The sequence below is a fragment of the Tenrec ecaudatus genome, chromosome 10 (genome assembly GCF_050624435.1).
Source record: "Tenrec ecaudatus isolate mTenEca1 chromosome 10, mTenEca1.hap1, whole genome shotgun sequence".
Taxonomy (NCBI): Eukaryota; Metazoa; Chordata; class Mammalia; order Afrosoricida; family Tenrecidae; genus Tenrec; species Tenrec ecaudatus.
Window position 1 is genome coordinate 49634619 of NC_134539.1, and position 15735 is coordinate 49650353.

At 45.2% G+C, this 15735-nt stretch overlaps 1 protein-coding gene across 9 annotated transcripts in view; it reads right to left on the reverse strand.

The window, feature by feature from the left end:
* Window positions 1–7914, reverse strand: part of INIP (INTS3 and NABP interacting protein) — a 29354-nt gene extending 21440 nt beyond the window's left edge. Inside the window, exons 1-6 of one of the 9 annotated variants that reach the window (XM_075560331.1) lie at window positions 7696–7911; window positions 7287–7424; window positions 6496–6585; window positions 5775–5853; window positions 4580–4704; window positions 167–246 (exon numbers count right to left, since the gene is read on the reverse strand). In XM_075560331.1, the coding sequence (XP_075416446.1) occupies window positions 167–212 (46 nt within the window). In that variant the 5' untranslated portion in view covers window positions 213–246; window positions 4580–4704; window positions 5775–5853; ... (1 more) ...; window positions 7287–7424; window positions 7696–7911. Of the gene's footprint in view, window positions 1–166; window positions 247–4579; window positions 4705–5758; window positions 5854–6495; window positions 6589–7286; window positions 7425–7695 lie in introns of all 9 variants that reach the window. The other 8 variants (XM_075560329.1, XM_075560333.1, XM_075560338.1 and 5 more) reach the window with 8 other exon arrangements.
* Between the last annotated feature and the right edge of the window lie 7821 nt (window positions 7915–15735).

Below are 15735 nucleotides of genomic sequence, written 5' to 3' on the forward strand. Positions count from 1 at the left end.
TATCAAAAGAGATAGTGTCTGGGGTCTTAAAGGCTTGAAGGTGAACAAGCGGCCATCTAGCTCAGAAGCAACAAAGCCCACATGGAGAAAGCACACCAGCCTGTGCGATCACGAGGTGTCGAAGGGATCAGGTATAAGGCATCATCAGAAAAAAATAAAATCTTACCATAGTGAATGAAGGGGGAAGTGCAGAATGGAGACCCAAAGCCCATTTGTCGGTCACTGGAGATCCCCTTGCAGAGGGGTCTAGGGGAGGAGATGAGTCAGTCAGGGTGCGATGCAGCACTGATGAAGAATACAGCTTTCCTCCAGTTCCTAAATGCTTCCTTCCACCCTCCTCCCACCCCCCACTACCATGATCTGAATTCTACCTTGCAAGTCTGGATAGAGCAGAGGCTGTACACTGGTGCAGATAAGGAGCTGGAGGCACAGGGAATTCAGGGTGGATGATACCTTCAGGACCAGGGGTGTGAGGGGCGATACTGGGAGGGTAGAGGGTGAGTGGGTTGGAAAGAGGGAACCGATTATAAGGATCTACATGTGACCTCCTCCCTGGGGGATGGACAACAGAAAAGGGGGTGAAGGGAGACGTGGGAGAGGGCAAGATATGACAAAATAATAATTTATAAATTATCAAGGGCTCATGAGGGAGGGGTGAGCAGGGAGGGAGGTGAAAAGAATGAGGACCTGATGCAAAGGGCTTTAAGTGGAGAGCAAATGCTTTGAAAATGATGAGGGCAAAGAATGTACAGATGTGCTTTACACAATTGATGTATGTATGGATTGTGATCAGTTGTATGAGTCCCTAATAAAATGTTTAAAAAAACAAACATTCACTGCATAGAACTGCGAGCATATTAGAAACTGCAGAACCCTTGTTAAACTTGAAGTTAGAAGAGGAAAAGCAGGGTCAACAATATAGTTTAATAATAACAGACAAAACTTTTCCAAATTTGGTGAAAGACATCCAATTACCATCCCAAAAGATCAACAAACCCAAGCAAAAAAAAACTACCCTACACATATCAAGTCTGTAATGTAAAAACCAAGAGGCAATTTTGAAAAGAACCAGAGAAAACTTACCTACTACATGCAGAATAGCAGCACCACAAAGGCAATGAGAGAAAATATTTGTACAACATTGAAGGGATGTTGCACAGTGGTGGCATAGTGGTTATGCACTGGACTGTCATCAGCACGGTTGGCATTTCTAAACCACCAGCAGCTCCACAGGAGTAAGACTGGGCTTTCCATTGCTACACAAGGTTGTAGCCTCAGAAACCCACAGGAGCTCACTACAAGTCAGCAACGACTCGATGGCAGCAAGCGTGGTTACCTGACACAGGACTTGTATCCAGATTCTTTTTAAGTCTCTCACAACTTAATATTAAAGATGACCCCAATTTCTAAAAATTCACCAAAGATTGGGACAAGTACTTCATAAAGAAAATTTACACTGACCACTTCATTACATTAAAAAAACAAACACCACATCATTAATCACAGAACCAAGTCAGTCCACACCAGAATGCAGTGTCACTGCACACCCACTAGAATGAGTGGAATGAAAAAGACAGACAATGCTGAATGCCGAGCAACCAGACTGTCACGTGTGGCTGGTGGGGATGGAAGAGAGTGTGGCAGTTTCCTTGTGAAGTTAACCATATTTTCAGGCACACCATTCCTACTATTTATCCAAGAAAAAAAATTTTAATATGCCTACAAAAAGACTTTAGAACAAATGGTCATGGCAGCTTTATTTGCAAAAACCAAAGGAGGCAATAATCTCGAAGTCCACAGCCAGGAGAATCAAGAAACAAACTGTGGTGTCATGAGATCATGGAATACTACTACACTGTAAAAAAGAATAAATTACTGACACATGCCCCAGCATGGTTGAAGAGTCGCAGGCATTGTAGTAGGTGAAAGAAGCTGAACACAAACAAGCAACACAATTAATGACCCCATTCATATAAGGTTCTAGAACAGATGAAACTAAGCTAAAAAACACACACACAGAACAATGGTGGGGTGGGGGGAGGCGCAGAAGACTGGGGAGAGACAAAGGCAGCCTTCAGTGAGATGGAAATGTTTGCTATCGTTTGTGAAAAATATACAGCAAAGATGTGTGCATTTTATATGATTGAGCTATTGAACTGCACATGTCTATGTGCCAATAAAACGGATTTAAAGAAAAAGATCCGTGCGTTTTAATATATGTAAATTTTATCTAAGCATGTTTTTAAAAGTCATCAAATGGAGAAGAATGGATGAAACAGGAATGGCAGAATGTGGCAGTGAAAGGTGAGCCCCAGTTGACTATGCTAATCTGCGTACTTTCATATTTTTGAAATTTTTCATAATGAAAGGTCAGGACAAATAAACAGAGTCGGCGGTGTTTTCCTGCAGCTGCACAGTCTAACGCCTCTTTTGAGCCTGCCTCCTCCTCCTCTGGTTGGCAATGAACATACACTGTTCATTTCCCAGACCACCAGTGCTCCCCAGCGCTTCACTATGATAGTCTTTTTTTATAAATGATAGTCTATGGTCAATAGCTACCACATCTATTCGAGAGCATAGTGCACCCATGTTCATTATATTGAGAGATTTTAAAACAAATTTTAATAGTTTATAAACAGCTGATTAAATTATGTCTATATACTTTCTTCTAACGTACACCTTCCTTTAAGATATATTATCTCTTATGCTGTTCATAGATAGAAGATGAAGATTGATATTGTATAAGAAGCCTAATGGATTTAACTATAATTGTCCCCTGCATTTTAATATTTTGAGTCACTGAATCAGAGAATCGAACACAGCAAGCTAGTGAGGAGTACAGAAATACAGCAAACACGTGCATGATGTCTACTCGCCCTCACCTTCTTCCTCTTGGCTCTAGATCAGCAGTTGGTTCTCAACCTGTGGGTCGAATGACCCTTTCACAGGGTCACCCAATTCATAACCATAGCTAAATGACAGTGATGAAGTAGCAACAAAAATGTTATGGTTGGGGGGGGGGGTCACCACGACATGAGGAACTAGAGGAGAGGGTGGCAGTGTGAGGGAGGTGGAGCACATACGGAGATTGTCCTCTCTCCATGTTCTTTGCCCCGTCTCTATACTCAGCATCCTTCCTTACACACCCTCATAAGAAGCTAGCTTCACTTAGATAACAAAACCCAGGAACACTCTCTATTGACTGGAGGGCTTAGGGTCTAACATTTAAGTGGATGAGAAGGGGCGGGCTCCACTAAGCTTTCCAGCTGCCCAAGCCTCCTCCACACAGTTCTGATCGTCCAGGAGCCACTTTTATATCAGACAATGCATCTTTTAAAAAAAAATAGAATGCGTCTTACAATCACCTGCCTCAATACACATCAAAGGCAGCACATCCAAGAGCAATCTGTTTGATTGCTAATCCACCCTTAACGTGGTAACTCTCTTATACACGAAAGAAAAGAAATTTCATCAGAGCCAAGAATGAATAATAAATGTGCGGATGGGTCAAATATACACAAGGTCAGCATGCAGTTCAAACTTGATATGGAAAGGAAACAGAGGTTTTCTTCAAGTCTTTACGCAGAAAATTAAATCCTAAGTGGGAGTTAGTATTTTTCAGAGATTAAACTTTTCCCCAAGAGTTCTAGTGACATGTAACTCACATACCATACAACAGTTCACTCACATCCGGAAGAGCTGTGTGACCATTACATCACCACAATCATTTTCTTCATCCTTTAGCCCCCGCCCTGTCCTCCAACCTCCCTGCCATGCCCCCGTGAACTGAAAGTTTTATAAAACATTTTCAGTAAGAACTCCCTGGCAGCAGACAATGCATCTAACTTGATATGCTTTAGAGAGCTCTACAACCGGGGAAATGTATGTACAAGTTTTGGATCAAATAAAAATGAAGCCATGATATTGCCTGATGACAATATTAACTTTCAAAAAATGGGTTTCTGATGTCCAGTATAAGAGTGAGAAAAGACAGGGGTCACAATGGAACCTAAGGTCTACAAAGTAAATCATCTGAGCACAGATTAAAACACAGGATTAAAAACCATTAAAGATGTTGTATAGCTAATATAACATACTGAATTAGATACTGTACATCTAATATAATACTGATACTGAATTATCAAGGATTTCACTTTACGTAAATCCAGAATCAAGACCCATGGAAGCAGCAGCCAAGAAATTAAATCATATAAAAAAAGAAATTAAGTGATATATTGTATTGGGCAAGTCTGCTGCAAAAGACTGACCTCCTTTTACGTGTTAAGGATGTCACTGTAAGGTCTAAGGTGTGCCTGACCCAAGTCTTGATGTTTTCAGTTGCCTTCTATGCATATGAGAGAAAGATGAGGCTTTCCCTTGCACAGTTTGTCTTGGAAACCCACAGGGGCAGTTCTACCCGGTTACCCTGTCCTCTAAGGTTGCTCTGGGTCAGAATTACCCTGATGGCAGTGAATTTGAATTTTTATACGCATTTGATAGCTGGACACTGAATAAGGCAGACCAAAGAAGAACTGCTGTCTTTGACTTATGGAATTGGATATTGAAAACATGAGCATACCTTAGACTGCCAGAGAAACGAACAAATCTGTTTTGGAAAACATACAGCCAGAATTCTCCTTAGAAGCGAGGATGGTGAGACTTCATCGCATGTACTTTGGATATGTAATCAGAAGGAACCAGTTCCTAGAGAAGGACATCATGCTTGGTAGAGGGTCAGCAAAACAGTGCAAGACTTTAAACAAGGTTGAATTAACAGAGTGGTTGCAACAATGGGCTCCAATACATAAAATTCTGAGCATGGCCCCAGACCACCAGGCAGTTTTTTCCTATTGCACATGAGGTCACTTGACCGGACGACATGTATCTGATTATGTCAGGGATGGAATTGTCTTCCCCCAAAAGAGAGGCCCTAAGCCCTATACATGTGAAAGTGACTTTGTTTGAAAACAATTTATTTCTGGTTATCAGAATGAACGAGATCATTCCTAAATAGGGTGGGAATTGATGCTAATCAAATCTGAGTAGTGGGTTACAAACGGGGAAAGCAGAGAGACAAAAATGGAGATAGAAGAGACTTTGTGAAGATACCACTAGAAGCAGCGAAAGAAGGCCAGATTGCCAGCAGCCACCACAACCCGGGCAAAAGACACGGATCAGGTCCTCTCTAGAGGCCCCTCCGAGAAGTGGGTGCATAGTGATCACAGCTGATACAGGGGATGCGGGGGGGGGGGGGAGGGTACTGGGAGTGGGTGACAGGGAGGGAAGGGGGATTTCAAGAGTGGGAAATAAAGACAGGAGGGGTTAGGGAGTACTAGAACTAACTGTGATTGCACAACTTATTTTAAAGGCAATTTAACCAATTGGGGGTGCTGTTCTAAAACTGATATGATCATGATTGTACAATTCTTGATATGATCGAATGATTGAACTATAGGAGTGTATGACTGAATAGCTACTGACATGTAAATTATGTGCCAATAAAACTTTTTTTTTAAATGCCCTCAGAAGGCATCGACACAGCCATTAACTTGATTTGAACTCTAGTCTCCAGGGCTGAGACCATCAGTTTCTGTTCTTTACAGCCACGCAGGTGCTACTTTGTTCAGGTGATGAGAAGTGACAGAGTGCTGCCTGTGACCCGAAGCAAAGCTTGACATGGTTAAACATCTTCACTGTGACTGCAGTAATTGCCCTGTGCTAAATCCTAGTCAAAGGGGTTTAACACGTGGAGTCTTACCCATGAGAGAAATTACCTTGTCCTGAAGCATTGGCTGCCATCTTATTTTCTTTTCAATTACCTTCGGTAGCAAGTGGTCAACACTGTAGAATTACCTGTAACAAGAGGTGTACACACGTATAAGATGCACCTTACTTTGATGGCAGGCAAGAAGTGGCCAAGAACAGCATGAAGAGTGTGCAGTTTTCTCTCTTCAGAAAGATGTACAGGAATGCCTCCAGGCTACTGCAAGTGCAGTGCCAGGCCACCACGACAGAAGTGATAACGTGACAAAGTGAGCCACATGACTTTTTGGTTTCCCATTGTTTCTGAAAGTATGTCTGCACTATGAGGAGTACAAGAGCATTAGGAACAAGTTTGGAATAATGTGACAATTACTAAAATGTCACACAGAGAAAAAATGCGAGCACATCCCATTTGGCACAGTACCTTGCTCCACACAGGTCTGCCACAGACCTTCAACAGGTAAAAAAAAACACAGCACCTGTGAAGCATGATAAAGCAAGGTCTGCCTGTGCGTTTCAAACGCACACAGACAAATAACAAATGTAAACTCGGACTAATTACAGACAGCATGAACTATTTCAGTAAACAGAGCATGTTTATTCTTATAGCTGTTGCTATCAACTATCAGCATTTGTCTTTAATATATACATTAAGCTATATTGACTAAGTACTAACAAATGTATCCACGACTCAGAGTGCGGGTCACAGTGCTGAAATGAAAAACCACCTACTGGCGGTGCTTCTTGGAGGAGCTCTGGAGGGTTAGCGGTCATGAGCGCGGCTGCACACTGCAGGTCAGCAGTTCCAGACCAGCAGCAGCTCTGCTGGAAGACAGACAGGGCTTTCACCTCCTTGGAGTTACAGTCTTGGAAACTCATGGGGGTAGATCTGCCTTGCCTGTGAGTTGGTGCTGAGTCAGCATCAACCCCAGGACAATGGGTTTAGTTTGGGGATAGTGCTTCTTTATGAAGGTCTCATGGTTAGAATTGGGCAGTTAATACAAGGTTAACAATTCAAACCCACTAGCTGCTCCAAGAGAAGGAAGATGAGTCTCCCTGCTGTGGAAAAGATGTACAGCTTTGGGAATCCATGGAGCATGTCTACTCTGCCCCACAGGGTAGCTCTGATTCAGAATTGACCTAAGGGAAGTTGGTTTGCTTTTGGCACGGTACCTCCTCATTCATTAAAAATAATAAACCATCTAGATGGGTGTAACTGTTTTTCCTGTGTGTGGTGTCGTTCTTTTCATGGAGGCCCCACTGGCGGGAGGGAAAGTGACCGAAGCAATCGACCTGACGTCTAGCGGCCAGCTCCCAAATGAAGGGCTTCACAGGGGTGAAGCGGGGTGGGGAAGCATCCTACTGACAGAGGGGTGGCAACAATCGGCTCAAACATCATGGTGAGGCAGGCGCTCGCCCTGGCAGTGTTTCCAGACTAGAGTCACCCTTAAGGAGGAAGCCCTCACAAGTACAGCACGGACCCATCGCGGGGCAGCCTGCCAGAACCGGGTTGTCTCACTTACAGATGGGGAACCGGGCCCAGGGCCAGGCTGGGACGCACACTTCGGCTGTCGCTTTCTCTTTTTAGGGCAAACACGATTCCAGCCATCAAAGAACACAGAATCCCGTGGGACAATAACAGTCTCGTTCCACCAATCCCACTGAAAACATAAGGGAACAAAAGCGCGCTTTTCAAAAGCCCGCACACACCACGGGCCGATTCGACTGGAGATGAGGGAGGTCCGGAGGGGCGCCCGGCAGGGCACGGGGCCCGGGAAGCCGGACGCTGCCTGGACTAACCGGACCAGCGGGGAGGCCGGGGCGGCGGCGCGGCGAGGAGCGTCTGGGGGCCAGGCCCCCGGGGAGACCCTGCCCCGCGAGGAGACCTGCGGCGGGCGGTCGGCAGGGCCCCGCCGCCCCGCCCCCACTTACCGGAGACCTGGGGCCGCCCGGCACAGCTGGGCCGCGGGATCGCGGCTTCCTCACACGCGCGACCACCCGGAGACCCGCAGGCCGGACGAGGGCCCGAGCGCCGCGCTACCCGCTTCTCGCCCTGGCCGCGCTTCCGCCTCCCGACCGACGTGCCCCGGCGGCGGAAGTCCCGCCTCGGACCGGCCCCCAGGGCTGCGGCCCGGGCAAATTCGTACGGTAACTGCCGCGTCGGCGCACTCACGGCACTTCCTTTCGGAGACGGGGAGGCGCAGAGGCTCACGGGAAATGCAGGCGGTGGGCGGGGCCGCTAGGGGCGGGGCCGAGGGCGGGGCGCGGCCACGGGACGTTCCGCCTCTACTACGGGGGCGGGGCGGAGAATTGTGTTAAAACACTCCCGAACCAAAACACCGCCCCGGAGCAAATTTTGCGTTCGCCTCCTTACGGTACTGAGTAGAATGGAAGCACCGTCTTCCGCGGAGCAGCCATAGGCCGGCGGTTAACCACTGTGGGCTCAGAGGAAGATGGGGCCCTGCCCAGCACCACACATTTTCTTTCATTAGAGCGCATGGCTGGGGAAAGCCAACCACGTGTCCCGTGTTCACACGGGGTGAGTTCTCCTGGACTTAGTTGCGCGTGTGTATACACACGCACACAGATACACATCCAAGAGAGTTTTCGTCTACGCTGCTGCTGCTACTGCTGGGTGCCAGCGAGTCCGTTGGAAGTCACAGCGACCCTGCAAGGCCAGGAGAATAAAGCGCCGCCCACTTCTGTGTCATCCCCACAATTGTTCCTCCGTCGATAGAGCCACTGTGCCAATCCATCGCGCCAAGTGTCTTCGTTTTCGCTGCTCCCCTACTTTACCAAACATGATGTCCTTCACCAGGGGCTGGTCTCACCATCTTTGCCTCTAAGGCGCATTCTGGCTACCAAGACATGTGTTGGGTTTTTTGTACTCTATGGTACTTTAAATATCCTTCGCCAGCACCACTATTCAAGTGCATCAATGTCCTTATTCAATGTCCTTATTCAATGTCCAACGTGAACACAGATATGAGGCTATTGAAAATGCCATGGCTTGAGACAGACACATCTGAGTCCTTAAAAGTAACCTCTTTAGACTCTAAAGAGGTCTTTAAAAAAACATTTTTAATAAATTATTTTATTGGGGGCTCTTACAACTCTTGCAACAGTCCACACATTAATTGTATCAAGCACATTTATACGTTGCCATCATCATTTTCAAAATATTTCTTTCTATTTGAGCCCTCGGGATCAACTCCTCCTTTTGTCCCCCCCCATCCTTATGAACGCTTGATAATTTATAAACCATTTTTATTTTCATATTTTACACTATCCACTCTTTCCCTTTATCCATGTATCTGTTGTTCATCCCCTTGCGGGGGGGTCGCTGTTGTACATCAATCATTAGGATCGGTTCCACCTCTCTCCCCCATTCTCCTTCCACCTTCCCCTACCCTCATAGTATCAATACTCTCATTCTTGGTCCTGAGGGGCTTATCTGTCCTGGATTGTGTGTGTCCAGAGCTCTTGTATCTGTACCAGTATACTTGCTCTGGTTTAGCAAGCTTTCTAAGGTAAAATTGGGGTAATCATAGTGGAGGGGGGAGCATTAAAGAACTAGAAGAATGTTGTTTCATTCATGCTTTACTGCACCACAGCTGGCTTGTCCCTTCCTTGTGGTCCTTCTGTGAAGGGATGTCCAATTGTAATGGGTCTCCATTCTGATCCCTCTCATTCGGATCAAAATGGTTGTTTTGAGTCTTCTGATGCCTGATACCTGATCCTGTCAACCCCTCATGATCACACAGGTTGGCGTGCTTCTTCCATGTGGGCTTTGTTGCTTCCCACCTAGATGGCCGCTTGTTTAACTTCAGGCCCCAGACTCTATATCTTGTAATCGTTGGGCGCCATCAGCTTTCTTCATCACTTCAGCTTACGCACCCATTTTGTTCTAAAGAGGTCTTGTGTAGCAGCTTCACCCAATGATTGATTTCTTGCCTGCTGCTTCCATGACCATGGGGATCCAAGAAAAACGAAATCCTTGCCAACTTCAATCTTTTTCATTTTACTATGATGTTACCTACTGGTCCATTTGTGAGGATTTTGGCTTTTACATTGAGTTGTAATCCAGACTGAAGGCTGCAATCCTTAATCTTCATCAGCAAGGACGTCAAGTCCTCACTATCAGTAAGTAAGGTTATCTGTATACCACAGGTTGTTAATAAACCTTCCTGCAATCCTGCTGCATTCTTCTTCATATAATCCAGCTTTCTCTGACTATTTGCTCAGCATACAGATTGAATAAGTATGGCAAACAGATGCAACTTTGACACACACTTTTCCTGATTTTAAAACATGTATGGTCTTATGCTGTTCGCACAACTGTCTCTTGACCAAAGTCCAGGTTCCACATGAGCACAATGTAGTAGGCTGGTATAACCTTTCTCAAAACTATCCACAGTGTGTTCTGGTCTCCCCAGTTGACTAACCTTAGTATAGTCAATAAAACACAAGTAAACTTTTGCGGCATTCTCTGCTTTCAGTCATGGGGTGGGGGCCGGGTGGGGGGTATCAGCTCCCACAATGGAATAGGTCCAGGGGCAATTGTGTAATTGAGGGGTAAAACTACAGAGACATCAGACAAGATAAAGCATGCAGGGCTCACCTTCGGGACTGTCATGACTTCAGGAGCCAGGTCTGTGCAGAGAGAATATATTTCCAATCGAGGCTTGTGTACCCTCTAGGGGCATGCAAGCACCCTAATTACAGGTAACCACATCATACGTAACAAAGTGGACTATACCCTAACCTTAAAGGTCCTTCAGATACATTGGAGGAGAAACCTAACACCAGTGCCAGGGACAGGTAAGGGGGAGTGGCTGTCTTCAGAGCTTGGAGAGCAATAGCACATGTCTGCTCCTATAGTTAAAGCTGCCAGCTAGATAACAATCAGCCATGTGCTTGTACGAGGTCACTTCAAAGAGCTATTATGGGAGGATACAGTGGGGAACAATATTCATTATGAGAATGTGATTGAAATTCATCTCCAACTCACAAGCATGAAGGCCTCCCTCTACCCCAGAAACCCAGCTGGCCAGGCTTCTTAATATATGAGAATAAAGGATTAATCTGTATACACTCTCTTCCTGTGCTCTGCTTCCCACAAGCCATGATCCATCTAAGATGATAATGATATCCCTTGCTCCAAGTCCTCTTCTGAATCTGCCTGAACCTCTGACAGCTCCCTGTCAATGTACTGCTCCAACCATTGTTGGATGATCCTCAGCACATTTTTACTTGCATGTGATACCAATGATATTGTTCTATAATTTTGAATGGGTACAAATATGTATATCTTCGTCAGTTAGTGAAGTAGCTCTCTTTCAAATTTCCTGGCACAGATGAGTAAGTGCTTCGCCAGCTTGTTGAAACTTTTCAGTCAGTATTCCATCAATTCCAGGAGCCTTGGTTTTAGCTAATGCTTTCAATACAGATTGAACATCTTCCTTCAGTACCATTGGTTCTTGCTCATATACTACCTCTTGAAGTAGTTGAATGTTGACTAGTTCTTTTGGGTTACAGTGACTCTGTGTAGTCTTTCCATCTTCTTTTGGTGCGTCCTGTATCATTCAATATTTTGCCCATAGAATCTTCCAATCTTCAAATATTTCTAGCACTCTATATTGTTGTGAAGTGCTAGTGAGTTGACTCAGACTCTTAGCAACATACCCAAGTCCTGTGTCATCTTCACCATCGTACCTCTGAGCCCACTGTTGCTGCTAGTGGGTCAATCCAATTCGTTGAGAGTATTCTTCATCTTGGTGACCCTACACTTTTCAATCACCTCATATGCATGTGGAAATTGGACACGGAATAAGGAAGACCAAAGAAGACTTGATGCATCTGAATTATGATACTAGCAAAAAATACTGAAAGTATCACAGACTGAACCAACACATCTGTCTTGGAAGAAGAACAGCCAGAATGCTCCATAGAAATAAGGATGGTAAAACTTGGTCTTCTGTACTTTGGATGTCCTGTCAGGAGACACTAGTCCCTGAGAAGGGCATCATACTTGACAGAGGGACAGCAAAATAGAGGAAGTCTTCAACAAGATGCCCTGGCCTAGTGGCTGCAAGAATGTGCTCAGACCTAAGAACAGCTGTGAGGATGGTGCAGACGCGGGCAGCGTTTCAGGCTGTGGCATATGTTGCAGATGAGGTAGCTGAGTTGGAACCTCATTGGCATCTAACAACAACATACTTTACTGAACACAATGTTCGAATTGACATATTAACATTAAAAGGAAAACTAACATGAGTGTAAGTCACCTATTTTGTGGTCTGTAACCTCCATTTTGCATCTTTTCTCGAATTTGATTGGATACGTTTTTAATAATCGATGTTTGCTCGATACTGTTTATGGTGCGTAATTTTGTCATGCATGGAGCCAAAACTGAAATAATGCCACGCACAAACACTTCTCAGTACCTGCTAGGTATTTCTTGGACATCAAGTCGGGTCCTGTCACCCCCTCTACGAAGCTCAGAAATGCAGTTACTGACTGCATCCAGTAGCAGCTAAGACTCAAAGGAAAAAGTCTGCCAGATGCTAATCCTCGATTCTTTAATCTCGCACATTGTCTCTGCTCTGGAGGAAGCAATTCCCCCAGGACCAGCTCTTGCTATTTTTTTAATCCAGATTTAAAGTGTCACAGATGAGTGTCTTGTCAATAGGCCAGAACCCTTTTTCAGTGAAGAGACCCGTTAGGGTCCTGCTGTGATTAAAATGATGACAGAGACGGAAAAGGCTGACAGAAGCTTAGGAGAATGTGAGGTTTTTTGTTGCCTGGCTCCACAATGCAGAAACCAGGGCACAGCGCACTCCAGGCTCAACCCTGATGGACATTTTAAACTAAGCTCATTTGAAGGGGGAGAAGGAGTTTTAATCCCACCACAACACTTTGTCATTTCCTGGCAAACCCAACCCCCAAGGCTGGGAGAACATTATCAAGAGAAAGATATCTTGTTTGTCACTGAGACTTTGACCCTTCACTTGGTGAATGCTCTTTCACCCTTGAGCTCTTTCTCCTTGAAAGTTGTTAGAACTTCTGCTCACAAGTATTTTGACAGTGGTTAAAAGTGGGACAGATCATCAGGTTCAAATCCTGGCTCTGACGCTTAATGCTGGTGGAACCGTGAGCAAATTGTTTTAACTTTTTGTGCAGCCATCTCAGGGCAACCCCACGTGACCGGGTAGAACGGCCTCGTGGAGCTCTCCTGGCCGTGATCTTATAGAAGCAACATCACCAGGTCCTCTCTCATGGAGCCCTGGATGGGTCTGAACCCCCACCCTTTGGGTTAGCAGCTACGTGCTCTAAGGAGCACATAGTAACCACTCAATCAATGTTGGCTATTATTAGCATTAGGAGCCCTGGTGACACGATCAGGGAAGTGTTGGACTAACAGCAAGGGTGGCAATCCCCAGCCCCTCAGTCAGTCCATGGAAAAAAGATGAGGGGACTTGGTCAGATAAAGCATTGATGGTATGTCAGTTCATTTTCCATCTCTCCGTTCTCTTTGACACATATGCTGAACAAACTGTTATCTCCTCACTACTGAGAAAGAAAGATGAGATTATCTACTCCCGTAAAGATTAACAACCTTGGAGAACCAATACAAGGTCACGATAAGTCAGAATTAACTTGATGGCAGAGGGCTTGGTTTGGGGGTTTATCATTAATATCTGACTCGTGGCAACTCCATGTGAGCGGAGGCTGTGACTTATAGAAGCAGATTACCAGGCCTGTCTTCTGAAGCATCACTGGGTGGGTTTGAACCCCGACCTTTTCAGCTAGTAATCAAGTACTTAAACAGTTGTGCCATCCAGGGGCCCTCCTATTATAGACCCACTGGCATCCAGTCAATTATAACTCATAACGACCTTAGAGGACAGAGCAGAATTGCTCCTCAGCACTTCTGAGACTGTAAGTCTTTATGGGATCAGACACTCTCATCTTTCCCCTGTGAAACCTCTTGTTGGTTTGAACTGCTGACCTTGCAGTTAGCAGCCAAACCCTTGACCCACTGCTCCTAGTATTGTAAGTAATGAAAAATCTGGTGTGTCACTAGACATCTTGGTACAGGGCACTAGATCAGCAGATAAATAGATAATCCTACCTACATGTCCATTAGGAGGCAATACAAGATGATGGGCATGCATGTGACAACCCTGTGATTCAGGTAACTAATAGGAAATGCAGGTTTCCACACTGCGAATTGCTTAATCCTGAAGTCATCATGATTCTGAACCTTCAGTACCAAAGCAGAGAACTGAGAATAATTCCAGAATTCCAAGAGAATCCAGTTTAAGCCCCTTTTGGTATCTGCAATGAAATATTAATGGAGAATATATTAGATTTGACAGCCCTTAAAATCAAGTGGGTGCTCAATAGAATACTATGCAACGCTAAGAATAGTGATGAATCTGGAAAGCACCTTACAGCAAAGACGAGCCTGGAGGATGTTACGCTGCATGAACTCAGTCAAACACAAAGGGCAAATGCTGCATGAGATCACCATTAGAAAAAGCCACCAAAAAGTCCTTACACTAACACTAACCCGCCAGGTGTTTTTGCCCCTTGTTTTTTTACTTCAAAATAAGATATGTGCATAGGAATTTGTTCATAGTTTTTTGTTTGTAAACTATAGCCCGGCCCTCCAACGGGTCTGAGGGACAGTGAACCGGCCCCGTTTAAAAAGTTTGAGGACCCCTGGGCTAGAGGGTAGACAGGGGTTAACTTGAGTGAAGGGCGAGGCAATATACAATGAGGAAGAGGTTGGTAAAGTATGATGGAGGCAGGGCAAGACATTGAAAGGTTTACAAGTATTAAAGGCAACAAAGGCAAATGCTTTCATATACCCAATCTTGCAATAGTGGGGTCCATGAGTAGATGCTTAAATAGACACAAGAGCTGAACAGATGTTTTTTATAATTGAATCTTGGAAAAGATTGCGTCAGGCTGGGCTGACTAGAGAAACAAATCCAGTGACATTCATATATGTGGAAGAAAGGGCTTTATATGAAGTAATTATATATGGAGAAAATAATCAAGTCCATAAGTCTGACACTAGTCCAAGAAGTCCCTCTTCAGACTCCCGCAGCCGCATGCAACGATGCAGAATGCAGGCAGATCACAGGCCGATGGGTGTGGGGACAAAGGCTTGTGGATCCAATGAGAGTGGGTGCATGTCCAGGGCTCTGGCCGCCCTCAGGGTCAGCCAGCAGGAAGGGGAAGGCAGAGTGAGAAGGGGGGGTTCCAAGGGCACTCCTATGAGAAGGCCACGCCCACAAGGAGTCACCGTCACTCTGACTTAATTAACAGGCTAAATTCCACCCCCACACTTTTATGCATCTTTAAATCGACATGAAATTATATAACTGCCACAGACCAAAGTATCAACTAGATACGTTTACATAACTCTTTAGCCATACATTATTATTTTTTAAACATTTTATTGGGGGTTCATACAACTCATCACAATCCATACATATACATACATCAATTGTATATAGCACATCTGTACATTCTTTGCCCTAATAATTTGCAAAGCATTTGCTCTCCACTTTGCATGAGGTCTTTTTTATTTCCCCCTCCCGCCCCGCTCCCCCCTCCCTCATGAGCCCTTGATAATTTATAGACTGTTATTTTGTCATATCTTGCCCTATCCGGAGTCTCCCTTCCCCCCTTCTCTGTTGTCCATCCCCCAGGGAGGAGGTCACATGTAGATCCTTGTAATCGTTTCCCCCTTTCCAACCCACCCTCTACTCTCCCAGTATCGCCCCTCACAGCCCTGGTCCTGAAGGTATCATCCACCGTGGATTCCCTGTGCCTCCAGCTCCTATCTGCACCAGTGTACATCCTCTGCTCTATCAAGTCTTCAAGGTAGAATTCGGATCATGGTAGTTGGGGGGAGGAAGCATCCAGGATCTGGGGGAAAGCTGTATTCTTCATCGG